Source organism: Balaenoptera musculus, chromosome 3 (assembly GCF_009873245.2).
Source record: "Balaenoptera musculus isolate JJ_BM4_2016_0621 chromosome 3, mBalMus1.pri.v3, whole genome shotgun sequence".
Classification (NCBI taxonomy): Eukaryota; Metazoa; Chordata; class Mammalia; order Artiodactyla; family Balaenopteridae; genus Balaenoptera; species Balaenoptera musculus.
The window spans coordinates 125,330,815-125,345,962 of NC_045787.1; the positions used below are offsets into that span (position 1 = coordinate 125,330,815).

General features: G+C 49.4%; 1 protein-coding gene across 1 annotated transcript in view; it reads right to left on the reverse strand.

Moving 5' to 3' along the window:
* CSF1R (colony stimulating factor 1 receptor) overlaps positions 1–10,727 on the reverse strand; it is a 30,063-nt gene extending 19,336 nt beyond the window's left edge. Inside the window, 10 exon segments of the mRNA XM_036845457.1 lie at positions 2,929–2,967; positions 2,970–3,086; positions 3,756–3,896; positions 5,588–5,738; positions 5,741–5,793; positions 5,796–5,872; positions 6,294–6,339; positions 6,342–6,393; positions 6,396–6,565; positions 10,515–10,727. Of these exon segments, the coding sequence (XP_036701352.1) occupies positions 2,929–2,967; positions 2,970–3,086; positions 3,756–3,896; positions 5,588–5,738; positions 5,741–5,793; positions 5,796–5,872; positions 6,294–6,339; positions 6,342–6,393; positions 6,396–6,565; positions 10,515–10,665 (997 nt within the window). The 5' untranslated portion in view covers positions 10,666–10,727.
* Between the last annotated feature and the right edge of the window lie 4,421 nt (positions 10,728–15,148).

Consider the following 15,148-nt stretch of genomic DNA (forward strand, 5'->3'; position numbering starts at 1 on the left):
ACTTGTACCCATTAGGGAGACTCCACCCATCACTCCAGGCTAAAGGGAGCTCTCCTTCCTCTGGATTCCTGTTGCTTTTTTTTTTAAATTGAGGTATAGTTGATGTACAATATTTGATAAGTTTCAGGTCTACAACAGAGTGCTTCACAATTTTTAAAAGTTTTACTCCATTTATAGTTATTATAAATTATTAGCCATATTCCTTGTGTTGTACAACATATCCTTGTAGCTTATTTTATACATAGTAGTTTGTCCCTCTTAATCCTCTACCCCTATATTGCCTCTCCCATCTTCTCTCTCCCCACTGGTAACCATTAGTTTGTTCTCTTTATCTGTGAGTCTGCTTCTTTTTTGTTACATTCATTAGTTTGTGGTATTTTTTTAGATTCCACATATAAGTGATATCATACAATATTTGTCTTTCTCTGACTTATTTCACTTAGCATGACCCTCTGCTGCCCTTTGAGATGACACATTCATTAGGCACCACATCTACACTACTTCATGTATCTGGTTCCTCCTTTAGGTAGCTGTCTTCTCTCTCTGAGTTTGTGAGCTTTTAGGGCAAGGCTGTTTTCTTCTCTCTTCTCCCCTTAGCTAGCCAGCCAGCCATCCATCCATCCAGCCAGCCATCCATCCATCCATCCATCCAAACTCCAACCACTTCCCACCACCTCCACGATTACCACCCTAATCAAGCCACCATCACCTCTAGCTCAGACTAGCAGTAGCCTCCTGTCTCCCTGCTTCTACCCTCGCCTCCCTATAGACAGTCCTCAACAGAGCACCAGAAAGCCACGTTACATCTTGTTACCTCCAAGTCAGATGATGTCACTCCTTTGTTCAGACCCTCCAGTGGCACCCCATCTCTCTCAAGAGGAAAAGCCCAAGTCCTCACCTTGGCCTACGGGGACCTTCCCCTTCACCTCTGACCTCATCTTGTACTGCTCTTCCTCTCGAGCTCCAGCCCAGCCACACTGGCTGACTTGCTCCTTGCATGTGGTGAGCATGGACCTGCCTTAAGAACATTGCTTGCCCTCTGCCTGAAGCTCTCTTCTCCAAGATTTCTACATGGCTTGGTCCTTCACCCACTTCAAGTCTTTGCTCGAATGTCAGCTTCCCAGTAAGATCTTCCTTGATGATCACCCTATTTTAAACTGAAAACCCTATCAAACTGATTTGCTTTTTTATAATTTATTTTGTTTATTGCTGTCGTCTCCCAACAAGAGTACGAACTCCAAGTGGGCAGGGGTTTTTCTATCTCTTTCATTTGTAGCTGTATCCTCAGCATTGAGAAGTATCCGGCCAGATGTGTGAAGGTAAACAAACATCTATTGAGTGACTACTGTATGTCTGCACTAGAAAACAGATAGGATTAGAATCCAAAACTGGGAGACAGTTCAATGTTCTCCTTTCCTGCCTTAGCCCTCTCAAAGCTCCCGGCGCAGGATGGGCCCACAGCAGAGCTTAGGTGCTTCTGTAAGCCTAGTGTGTTGCTTGTGCTGTGAAGGTAGCGATTCTCATGCTCCCCGTCCCCGCCGCCCCTCGGGCTCCCATAACTTTTAACACACGAGGTGTGGCCAGACTGAAATGACTCAGAGCCTGTCCCAACCTTGAAGAAACTCCCATCGGCTCTGGATTCTCAGCCCAGTGGCTGTTGCTGCCTCTCACCCAATCACTCTAGCCAAAGACCCGGGAGTCATCTTGGCTCCTTTATCCTTCACCCCTTCATCCCAGCAGCCACAAGGTCTGGTCTATTATCCCTCCAAAATCGTTTTGGATGACAGACTCTCCTGGGCCGCTGCCGTGGTCCAGCACCCTTCGCCATCTCTAGCCTGGACCACTGCATTAACTGCCCTCATGGGTCTCCAGCCTCTAGTCTCCCATCCAACCCACATGGCATAGGGCTGAGCCTTCTCAGATAACATCTCCTCATGCACACTTAGCATTTACTGTATGCCAGGTCCTATTCTAGGTACTTCAAATATATATATATTCATATATTCATTTAATTCTCACAGCAATCTTATGAGACAGTTACTGTTAGTATCCCCATTTTGCAGATGGGGAAACAGAGATTAAGCAACCTGCCTAAGTCATTGGTGGAACCAGGTTGGAATGTGCCCCAGGAGTGCGGGTTCCTGACCACCACACAGTGGACCCTCTGTGCAATCTGATCTCATCACTCTCCTCTTAGAACGTTTAACGACCTCCACCGGATACGATGCAAACTCCCCACCCAATTTGCCATCAGATACTACCTTCGGCCCTGCTTTCCTGTGACCACCCCTGCCTCCCCTTCATGTCCCTGCTGTTGTCAGCTTCTTTGGATGTCTCAGACGCTCTTGCCCTCTTTGCCTTTGAGCCTTGCATACGCTGTTCCCTCTGCCAGCAGTGCTGTTCCCCATCCTTTCCCACCCCTCTGCCTGGCTAACCCACCTCCATTCTTCTGGTCCCAGCTTAGAGGCCACTTTGTCCAAGCCTTGGTTGGGGGTCTCCCTTGGTGTTCCCAGGACACCCCACGCTTCCCCCATGACCACACTGGGTGATCATTGTCTGTTCACGTGTCCCCGTGATGTGAGTTTCCCAGGCATGAAGGAAGGAAGGAATGAATGAGTGAACAGTGAAGCCCAGGAGGGAGCTACTGGACACCAATCCCCAACAGAACTAATGATGCTGGAATGAGATGCAGCCATGCACTGTGGGACCTCCAAGGCGGGAGGGAGGGATTCCGGGGTTGGGTGGGGGGACCTGGGAGGGCTGTCAGTGACGTGGCTCCTTAGCCAGGCCCAGAAAAAGGGGATTCTAGCGAGCTCTTCTAACAATGTCTCCTCCTTCCCTGCCATTAACTCCTCTCTCTCAATCCCCTTATGCACCCCCCTCACCCCAGGATCCCTGCTGACCCTTCCCCTCCACCCTGATGCTTACCTACCACCCAGAAGACCATGGAGGTGGAATGGATGCCCGGGCATTGGTGGCCATGCAGGTGTAGTTGCCAGCATCTTGGAAGCCTACGTGATCGAGGTTGAGGGTCAGGACTTTTTGATAACGGTTGTCATGGAAGTCGGATTGTGAGAGATTGTTAGCTGCAGCCAGAAGGAATGGAAATGGTATACTGAGGTTGTTTAGGAATTAGAAAGATCTGGTTTCTAATTCTCAGCCTTTAAGGGTTACTATCTGCCTCTCCTTGGGCAGGGACTGAACTCTGAGCCTCAGTTTCTTCATCTGCAAAATGGGACTGACACTGGCCCCATGCTCTTAGGGTTGTAGAGTAAGTGAGACTGAGCAGGCAAATGGCACAGGGCTAGCCTGGCACACGGTAGGCACAAGGAGGAAGGATGTTCTTAGAAGCAGCCGAATGTCATTTCCTCCTGAGAAAAGCCCCTATTCCTTCTCCTCTCCAGAGTTTTTCTGAAAGGACCCTTACATTCCTGGGCTTCAGAGGTGGCCTAGGAACCCCTTGCTAAGTCAGAAGCGAGCTGACATGGGGCTCTTGTCTACAGGCTGGGGCAAAGGTCATGGGTCAAGGGGGTGGAGGACTGCCTCCTCCCACCAACCCCCACAAGATTTAGCGGCACGAGCCCGAGTCCTGCTTCTGGATCAGCTACTGACAGGCAGTGAGATCTTGGGTGAGCCCACTCCCCTCTCTGGGCCTGGGCCATGCCCTCAGCCCAGACAGCCAGCTTGAGGTGGGGCTGGGGGCTGCGTCCTGCAGGGCCTGCCATGTCAGAAGGATGGACAGACTCCCCAGGGACTGACCTTGGTGTCTCCGTGTTGGAGGAAGACATCGAAGTTGACATCAACGTCGCTGGCTGAGCATACAATCTGGGCAGCCTCTCCTTGAATCCGCACCAGCTCTGTAGGCTTCAGTGTCAAGGTCGGGGGTCCTGGGATGACTGAGGTCAGAGCAAGGGACCCATGAACATCCAGGCCAGAGCTGTCACTCTGCTTCCTGCCATGGGCCAGGCTCCCATCCCAAATCCTGGGAGGCAGCCCTGACGCCTCAGTTTTCCCCACAACAAGTCCTGTCTCCTAAACAGACCTTGAAAAGTCCCCTTTGCTCCATCACCAGTGCCTCTCCCCAGTCTCACCCTCATTCTCTGCTCTGGACCCCTTCAGGCACCTGGGAGGCCTCCCTCCTTCCTCGCAGCAGCCAAAGTGAGCTCTTGGCAACGAAAATTGGATCATGCCTCTCTTTCGTGACAACATTCAGTGGCTTCTCATCACTCAGAATAAAAGCCGAAGTCCCTCCCACCTCCCCAGGTCCTGCTCCCGACCCGTGGACGCCTGCCACCCTCCACTGCCTCAGCTGCCACCACACAGCCTTTCCCACCCAGCGACTCTGCACGTGCCCTTCCTTCCAGGAATGCCTTCTCCCATGCTTTGACTGGTTGCCTCTTCTCATCCTTCAGATCTTTAGCTGAGACGTTCCTCGGAGAGGCCTCCTGTCACAGTTTCGCTGATTAGCCTCATCCCGCCCCCCCCATATTTCTTCAGCTTGATTTCTTGATCATCACAATTGGTATTTACTGACTTTCTCTCTCGTCTGTCTCCCCAGTAAATGTCAGATCCATGAAGGCGCTATCCCTCACAGCTAGCCCAGTGCCTAAAACATAGTAGGAATTGAATGAATATTTAGCTGTTACTGTTGTTGAAAGATAATCTAATTCAGTTCCTCAAGGTCCAGACACTAAGGGACTCACCCGTGGTCACGGAGAGGGTCATGGCCGAACTAGAGCCCAGGGCTCTCTCTGCAAGGTGAGGTGCAGGGAAAGGGCCTTCATGGCTCCCTCTGCCTACAGGGTGGGGTCCTTGGACTTCTGGACAGTTTCGTGGCCTCGAGCACAGGGCCTTGGGTCAGCCATGCGCTCTGACCCTGGCCTCATTACAGGCACCTGATTCCTGCCTCAAGCCCAGGTTCTGAGCCTGGGTCCTGCTGACGCATACCAGTCCTTGCAGAAACCAGAATCCTGTCCACCAGCCCAGCAGAGACGAGGCGGAACAGGAGTGAGACTTCACCAGCATTTTTGCCCCCCCCCCCAAGAGAGAGGTGTCCTATGCACCCGCCACCACGATGCCCCATCTCCTGGCTCACTACCCCCTTCCTGTGCCCAGCACCCAGCACCAGACCGGCACTGAGTGGGAAATCCACGTCTGAGGGTGTGGGAGAGCTTCGGGCCCTCCTTCCATTCCTGGAACATTCGGAGCCTGTTCCCAGCTCATGACTAGGTACCTGCTGTTTCCTCTGCTGTTTCCACCTTCTCATAATTCACATTTCAGCTCAAATAAAATGTCACTCTCTCCATGAGCCACCCCCCCACTCCCACACACTCTATTCCGTCTCCCTGTTCAATGATTTTCATAGCCTGTCTCACGATCTGAGACCACCTTGCCCGTTGAGTTACTGGCTTACATGTGCTCTGCCTTTCTGTGCCCGACACCTTACTGTCTTGCCGCAGTAGATGCCCCATAGATCACTCTGTCACGATTGGAAGGAAGAGGTGAAACAAAGCCCCCCCTGCCTCCCCTCCCCCGTTACCTCCCCTCAGGCCAGGCGCCAGCTCTCTGTCCCTCCCGGCCCACACACCTTTCTGAACTTTAAGCGGATGCTGAGGGACTTTCACCATCCGGCCGTCCACCCGAGCACTGCACTCGTAGTCCTGGCTCTCAATGAACTTGGCCTTGTGGATGATGAAGCCGTGCGAGGGCAAGAAGGAGTAGTTGGTTTGGCGCAAGAACAGGTCGGGCCCCGCACCCGCACCAGCGAGACGCCTGCCCCCAGCGCTGGGTCCTGAGCAGGCAGGGCGCAGCGCGTCCTGACCCTCAATCAACCGTCACTTCGTCGACCAGGACCCTCCAGGGCCGACAGGGTCTGGGAACGTGGGGATACGGGGTTACAACTGCCTTCCCTCCACCAGGCCAAGAGGTCCCTGGACATTGGTGACAGGGAGCTCAGCGATGTTGATCATTTGCCTGAGGTCACACTATACCAGGGAAGCTCAGCTGATGCTTGGGGCTCTGAAGCCAGGTCCAGCGCCACTATTTAATGCTGTGTGACCTTAGGCAAATGACTCAACCCCTCTGAGCCTTTGGAAAATGGGCAGAATCACAGAACCACCTCACAGGGTTGTTGTGAGGACAACATTAAATTAGAAGCACTGCCACAGGTCCTTGTTCGTGGCAGGTACTCAGTAAATGTGGGAGCTGGCTTATTGTGATTGTTAATATTAGGGGCCCAGCCCTCCTGCCCATCCATGGTGGGACCTGCTTGGCTAGTCCTCTTGGGAGTGGGCTCACAGTCCTCACCTTTGACATAGAGGTGGATGGTGGCGCTGCCCCCAGGGGGTCTCCACGCTCAGTGCAGCGGTAGGTTCCCGTGTTTAGGAAGGTGGCAATTGTTTCGTGGTGAGGATGCCGCTGGGGGCGTCAGCGTCCAGAGTCCAGTAGGTGGAAATGGGGCCGTCCCACTCCACGCTGCCGTTGCTCAAGCATCTCAGGGTCACGGTTGTGCCTGGCTCCACCACCAGCTCAGGGCCGCTGGGCTCTATCAACCGGACCCCCTGACCTGGTGACGGGGGGGTGGCAAACAGAATTGAGGCCTGAGGGTGACACCCCCTTGGTCATTACCCTGCCTCTGAGATGGGTGCTGCCCTGGCAGGGGTGATGCTGGTTCTGGGGTTCAGCTGTGACTTGCAGGACCACCTTGAACAAGTTCCTGCCCCTCTCTGGTCACTTGCTCAGGCCCCCAGCCCCAAACCTGCTGTGATGGACTGATGGCTCTGAGAGAAGGGTAGTGGGAGATTTCTCGGCCTCCAACCCAGCCGCTGTCCCATGGGGGCTCCCCCAGCTTCTGGCCTCAGTCTTACTGGCAATGACTGCATCATTCTCCCCGGGAGTGGGACTCCTTCAGCCCCATGTACAAAGTGGGCTGCATCCCTGCTGCTAAACCTAGCACCTAGCTCAAAGAAGGGCTTCAAACAAGCAAAGGAGGAAACGAACGGAATGTTCATGGCAAAGTCCTCTGAGTTAATTTACGTGGGGAAGGAGAAAAGGGGTGTAGGATCTTAGCCCAGCAGAGTTAGAAAGGTTCAGAAGTCTTCTGTTGTGCCCACTCCCATCATTGGACGTCTGGTCTATAGCACAGTGAGATGGTTCAGAGGCTCTGTGTCTCAGTTTCCTCACTTATAAAATGGGGACCACAATTGTACCCATTTACTGGGATAGATATCAGGAGATTTAAATGCACGGAAAGCCTTTAGAACATCACTTGTCACCAAATATAAATACTCAGTAAACTTTAGCCCTTATGTTTATTATCTAGTCCACCCCCAGCAGCCCACCCTGACATCCCAGCACTGCTGCGTTTACTAGGGAGACAATCTCTTTAAGGAAAATTTTCTTGAAGGAGAAAAGAGAACTTGAAACTCATCTCAGGCCCTCCGGGAAGAAGGCCCATCACCTCTGCAGTGTCAGCATTTTCCAGGGCCTAAAATAGGGGCAGCAGAGGGAAGTGAGAGCTGATTCAAGGCGTTGGAGGGGCTGCCAGGCGCCCTCCAGCCTGTGCAGGCGGAAACACATTGCTGGCACCCGGCCCAGCCCCGGTTTCCGCTAAGCCTGCAGCCCTTCTCCCAGAGATGCTCTCACTTCTGCTTCCTGGCCACTGTCCCCTCTAGGGGAGAGACCCCCTCGCCCCCAGGACAGGGGGTACCACCTGCTGGGCACTGGCATGTCTCAGGCTGTGGGACCTGGCTCTGCACTGACCCACTAGGTACCCCTAGTGAGTCTAAACCTTCTGTCCCAGTGATGGGGCCACGGACACGCTAGCCCTGAGGGCGCCAGGTAAATTCAGGGACTCTCCGTCGTCCTGCACAAAAGCTTCTTAAATAGGTCTTTCTATCCCACTGTCCCGCACCCCTGCCTCACCATAGACCCCAGAATTGGAAAGATCCTCTCTGTCAAATGATATCAGGATGGCTTATTTTTCATTTTGTACCCATCAGAGGTGCGCAGCCTCTCTGCCCGAGCTTCTGATCAGCATAAGGATTGAGTGAATACTGCCAAAGCCAACACCTGGGGGTTTAGCCAGCACTCCTGTGCTGCTGACCACCAGGGATGGGGACAAGCATCATTTCTGGCAGGCTGTTGGCAAGTCCCAACAGAGCAGGTGCTGGCCTATTACTGCTGCAGCCATGCAGGGCCCCAGGCAATGTTGTATCGTAGGAAAGAGCTTGGATCGTGGGGTCACACCAACCTGGGTCTAAAACTTGGTTTTCCCCTGCTACTGGGTAGGTTGCTTAACCTCTGACCCTCAGGCTACTCTTCCATCCAATGAGAAGAATCCCATTCCCAGCTCTGAGAGGTCTTAGGGGGATTCAGTGAGGTGATTTGCAGCCTCTGGCTCAGTCAACTCTCCTGCCCTGGGTTACTGGCTTCAACTGCTACACTTCTAACCTTCCCTCTGGTCCTGACAACTCTGATAGCTGAAGTTTTTAACTTTTAAAGGTCACAGCCTATGCCTGTAACATCCCCTGGTCTCAGATTCTGTGATTCTGTGTTCTGCTTCTGCCCCCGCCCGGTCTCACAGGTGCCTTCTCCCTTCCCCTCCCTGCTCTGTCCTCTAGCTCTGGCCTCGGCCTCCTGGAAATGTAGTCAGAGAGGTATCTCTATTGTTCATCCTGTCGTCTCAAATATTCACGCAGGACAGGGCTGACACCCTCAACTTCCGCCCCAGCTCCCCACTGCTGGCTTGACGACAGGAAGAAAAAGCCTGCTGAGGGCCGTCCTCCCTGGGCTGGGGCTGGACCCCTTCTGCCCTTCACCCCACCGTCTCATCTCCCCAAACCTCCCCACCCCCTCCCACTTGCCTGGGAGAACCCCTCTCCATCATCGGCTCCCAGGGTGTGCCCCAACTTCCGCTCCTCTCCCCCAAAACACACACACACAGCACACACCAAGGTCTGGGCAGAGCTCCTCCTCAGCCCAGGGTCTTGGCGAGCCTCTCCCAGTCGCTAGCGTGCTCTGATTCCTGTCCCCCAACTTTCTCACAGCAGCCCCCTCCCCCCGCCACTCACCACTGGTCTACTGGGCTGAAAGCTTAGGTTTCCACCCTGCTGTCCCCATCTCTTCTTTCCTTTGAGGCTAGATGCTGGACAGCCCCTCCACCTCCCAACAGTCCCCCACAGGCAGGTTCTGGGCAGGAGGACAGGACAAAGCAGTGAAATAAAACCCACGGAGCTTTTTAGGGTGAGGGGAATAGTCTCTATCTTAACTGAGTTGGTGGGGACACAAGTGTGTACACTTGTCACATCTCATCGAATGTACACTTAAGAATCTGTGCTTTCTACTGTGTGTAAATTACATCTCAACAAAAAAGAACAGACATGCAAGCCCAGTGGGACTGACTGGGCCAGAAAAAGACCTTCAGTGGGCCATCTCCTCATCAGGGACCAGACGCACCTACTCCCCAGGGTCCTGCAGCCCCAGGACGGTGGGGAGGCCAGAGCTGAGGCTGCCTTCCCACCCCACCCACAGTCCGCATCCTTCCCTGAGCTCCCTCCAAATGAGCAATAAAATTTAATGTGTTTGTTGGGCCAGCTATAGATACAAGCCAAGCACCCAGCCCCTCACCTCCAGTGAGGCACCCTCCTAGATGGAGACCTGCATCACTGCTGCTGCCAGAGGGATGGAGTTAGGTTGGGGTCTGCCCCACAGCTCTCCATCCTGAGCCCCAGCAGCCTGTGTTTGGGAGAGCTCTAGCCAGGAGACCCTTGCTCTCCTCCCCCCGGAAAAGCCTCTTGCCCTGTACTCTCTCCTCTCAAATTTACCTCTTCTGAGCCCTGGGCCAGAGAGGCTAGCCTCTTATGTCTCCTTCTGACCCCTGGCCCAAGCCGTGCAAGGAGGACCATTGCCTCTCAGGCCTCTCCCAGTCAGATCCTGCCTAGTCTGCCTAGTGATTCACAGGCTGGCAGAACCAGCAGAGCCATCAGGGGTTCTCTGGGGCCTCCCTACTCAGTGTAGGTCTGGACCAGGGGCATTGGCATCTCCTAGGAACTTGTTAGTGATGCAGAATCTCAAGTCACATCTGAGACCTACTGAGTCAGAATCTGCACCATAACAGGATCCCCGGGGAATTTGGATGCACGGTGAGGTTTGAAAAGCATTTAGTCTAGTCCATCACCGCCCCCGACAACCTGCTATTGACTATTTAGTGGACACTGAAGAGCCCTGAGAGCATCAGGGACGTGTTCAGGACACACGGACAGTCAACATCTGAGCTGGGACGGATCCACAGCCTTGGCCAGGCTGGTTCCACCCCATTCATACCCTCTTTTCCCCCCACTGCCTCTCCAAAGCAGACACCCACATACCTGCAAGCCCAGGGCTGGGGAGGTGGAAGCACGAAGTGAGGACACCCAGTGAGGGGCAGGGGTTTACAGAGTCCTTCCGCAGGAGCCCTCTCTGTCACATCCCCTTCACCCCCCACCATCCCCCAAGGCTCCAGGTGGTGCTCTTACCGTGCCAAGCTGTGGCCACCAACAGGATCAGCAGAGTCCCCCGGGCCCATGGCCTCGGGAGGAAGGCGGCAGGGCCAATGCAGGGCTTGGGGGTGGGCAGGGAGCTCGATTCCTGGACACTAGCTCCGCAGGGACCAGGACGACTGGACATGCGTTCCTCTCCACTGCACTGGCTGTGTGTCTTGTTTTCCTCTTCCTCCTTCTTCTTGGGCTGATCCCCCTCTTCCCCTTTTAGCTAGGCAAGGCAACCACAGAGTTTGGAAATCTTCGTTTAAAAGAAAAAAAAAACAAACAACCAAAAACAAAGCCATGACCCTCAGGGGGAGGGGTTAGAATCTGGGGCAGGACTGGCTAAGTTTGAGGCCCTTCTGAAGCCACCTCCAAGGGGCCCTGGGAGAAGAAACATGCCCAGTGTCAGACAGACAGTCAGTTGCACAAATGGGGGTCTCCAGAGTGACCAGGTGGCTCTTGCTAAGCTGAAAGAGAAGTTAGGTTCGTCTGGACAAGCCTGATAATAAATAGCATCAAGAAGCTTCCATTTACAGGACACTCACTAGCCAAGTCCTTTACATTCACTGTCTCCTTTGGTTCCCACAGAAGTTTTATAGGGTAGGTACTGTTATCATTCCCATTTCGCAGATGGGAAACTGAGGGTCATGGAGATCAAACACTGTAAACTTGCCCAAGGTCACATAGCTACCAAATGGTAGAGGTGGAATTTGAATCCAGGCAGCCTGGCTGAAGAACTTCTTTTTGTGGATTAATTAAGTTTATTTTACAAAGAGCCTAATTGTGCTGCTGTATTTCTTAAGAAGGTTAGATTCTCTGCCCCCTCCTTTCCTGGAGGCAACTGTGTTTACCCCTTTTAGTTGATTCTCTTAGTATTTTCCTTCTTATTTCGATTCACATGTTTATAAAATTACTTCTTGAAACTAAAAAACAAAACAAACAAACAAACAAAAAAACCCCATATAACACTGATCCAGGAAGATAATCATCTTTCCGTCTACTTAGATATATAAATATTGTAAATACATTTGTGTTTTAGCAAAGTGTTTTGAACCTTTAGTAGTCATGAATACCAACCAAAACTGAGTCAGGAAGAAATTGAAACTCTGACTGGACCTCTAACTTGCAAAGAGATGGAATCAATCATCAGAAACCTCCCAAGAAAGAAAAGCCCAGGACCAGATAATTTCGCTGGTGAGTTCTACCAAACATTCAAGGAATTAACCCCAATCCTTCTCAAACTCATTCAAAAAACAGAAGATGAGGGAACACCTCTCAATTCATTCTATGAGGCCAGCATTACCTTGATACCAACAACAGACAAGGACATCACAAGAAAACTAGAGACCAGTATCCCTTCAGAACATAGATGCAAACGTACTCAGCAAAATACTGGCAAAACCAAATCTAACAGCATAGATTATTAACATGATCATATTATGTTAGATCATGCATAGATTATTAACCAAATCATATTACATGATTAGACACCATAACCAAGTGGGATTATCCCAAAAATGCAAAGATGGTTCAACACATGAAAATCAATCTAATATACCACATCAACTGATGCAGAAAAAAAGCCTTTGACAAACCTAACATGCTTTCATGATAAAACACCCAAAAGAGTGGGAATTAAAACAAACATCCTCAACATGATTAAGGGCATATATAAAAATTCACAGCTAACTCAATGATAAAAGACTGAAAGCTCCCTGCCCGTCCCGCCCCCCTCCCCGACCTTAGATCAGGAACAAGGCAAGGACAGCGGCTCTCACCACTTCTATTCAACACTGTACTGGAGGTTCTAGTCAGAGCAATCACGAAATAAAAGGCATCTAAATTAAAAGGAAAGAAGTAAAACCATCTGTATTCACAGATGACATAATCCTATATACAGAAAAATCCTAAAGATCTACAAACACCCCCAAATCTATTAGAGCTAAGAAATGTATTCAGTAAAGTTACAGGATACAAGATCAACACACAAAACTCACGTGTACTTCTATATGCCAACAATGAACAACCCAAAAAGGAAATCTAAAAATAATTTTATTTGCAATAGCATCAAAGAATAAAATACTTGAGAACCAATTTAATCAAAGAGATGCAAGACATAAACACTGAAAACCACAACACACTGCTGAAAGAAATTAAGAAGACTAAATAAATGGAAAGACATTTGTATTCATAGATTGGAAGATTTAATGTTGTTAAGATGACAATACTCCCCAAAGTGAGCTACAGATTCAGTCCCTATCAAAATCCCAATGGCCTTTATTACAGAAATGGAAAAGCTGATTCTCAAATTCATATGGAATTTTAAGAGATGCCAAACAGCCAAATCAATCTTGGAAAAAAAAAAAAAAAAAGAAGCTGGAGTCCCTACTTCCCAATTCACAACTTACTACAAAGCTAAAGAAATGAAAGCAGTGTGGTATTGGACTAACAATAGATACAGAGATCAATAGAATAAACTTGAGTGTTCAGAAATAAACCTTCACATCTATGGTCAATTGTTTTTCAACAAGAATGCCAAGACCATTGAATGGGGAAAAACATCCTTTTCAACAAACGGTGTTAAGAGAACTGCGTATACACATATAAAATAATGAAGTTGGACCCTTACTTCATACCATATACAAAAATTAACTCAAAATGGATCAAGACCTAAATACAAAGGCTAAAAGTATAAACTCTTAGAAGAAAGCATGGGGGTAAATATTCATAACCTGGGCTTGAAAATGGTTTCATAGCTTTGTCACCAAAACCACAATCAACCAAAGAAAAAAAAGATAAATTGAACTTCATCAAAATTAAACATTTTGGTGGCGGGGAGCTTAGGCTTTATCCTATAGGTCCAGGGTTCTTCATGGGAGCCTGCAGACGTGGGTACCTCCAAGTAGAGTCCAGGAACCCCAACCTCAGAATCACAGGGGTACCTGTTGAAATGTAGATTCCAGGGCCATCCCAGGCCGGGGTGGGAACCTGCACAGGAAACAGGCTCTCTAGGGGATTCTGTTGCTTACTTATGGCTGAGACCACTGCCCTCGAAAGCACATGCATGGCCTTGAGGAAAGCTGAGAATCTCTAAGATGCAGGTGAAGTCTGTGTCTGGTCTCAGGATAGGGTGCTCAGCTTCCATGCAATTCTCACAAACTTCCCTATCCGGGCTGGCAGGACCCCTCCCTGGTGGAGGGCGTTGAGGTAGAGAAGGGATGTGGCTATCCAGGGGGGTGGAGGTCACAGTAACCCCGAGGGGTCGCCTAGGCCACCGCAGCAAAAACCTGTCTCCGTCCCTGAGATCAGAGGAAGCTGGTTTGCCCTGGTATTTCTGACATTATTTCCATCTACTTAGATATATAAATTTTATAAATACATTTGTGTTTTAGCAAAGTGTTTTGAACCTTTAGTAATCATGAATACCAAAAACTGAGTCAGGAAGAAATTGAAACTCTGACTGGACCTCTAACTTGCAAAGAGATGGAATCAATCATCAGAAACCTCCCAAGAAAGAAAAGCCCAGGACCAGATAGTTTCACCTGGTGAGTTCTACCAAACATTTAAGGAATTAATCCCAATCCTGCTCAAACTCATTCAAAAAATAGAAGATGATGGAACACCTTTCACTTCATTCTATGAGGCCAGCATTACCTTGATACCAACAACAGACAAGGACATCACAGGAAAAATACAGACCAATATCCCTTAAGAACATAGATGTAAACATATTCAACAAAATACTAGCAAACCAAACCTTACAGCATATTAACATGATCATACACCATGACCAAGTGGTATTTATCCCAGAAATGCAAAGATGTTCAACACATGAAAATCAATCTAATACACCACATCAACAGAACAAGAACAGAATCTCACGTGATTAACTCAATCGATGCAGAAAAAGTCTTTGACAAAATCTAACATGCTTTCATGATAAAACACCCAAAGAGTAGGAATTAAAACAAACATCCTCAACATGATTAAGGGCATATATAAAAAATTCACAGCTAACTCAATGATAAAGACTGAAAGCTCCCGCCGACCCCGCCACCCTGCCCCCGACCTTAGATCAGGAATAAGGCAAGGACAGCGGCTCTCACCACTTCTATTCAACATTGTACTGGAGGTTCTAATCAGAGCAATCATGAAGAAAAAGAAATAAAAGGCATCCAAATTAAAGCAAGAAGTAAAGTATTCACAGATGACAGAATCCTATATTCAGAAAAATCCTAAGGAATCTAAAACCCCTCAAAAATCTATTAGAGCTAAAAAAGGTATTCAGCAAAGTTACAGGATACAAGATCAACACACAGAACTCACATGTATTTCTATATGCCAGCAGTGAACAACCCAAAAAAGAAATTTAAAAACTAATTTTATTTGAAATAAATAGCATCAAATGAGGTAAATACTTGGGAACCAGTGTAACCAAAGAGATGCAAGACATAAATACTGAAAACCACAACACACTGCTGAAAGAAATTAAGAAGACTAAATAAATGGAAAGATTTTTATTCATAGATTGGAAGATTTAATGTTGCTAAGATGACAATACTCCCCAAAGTGATCAATAGATTCAATACTGTCCCTTTCAAAATCCCAATGGACTTAATTGCAGA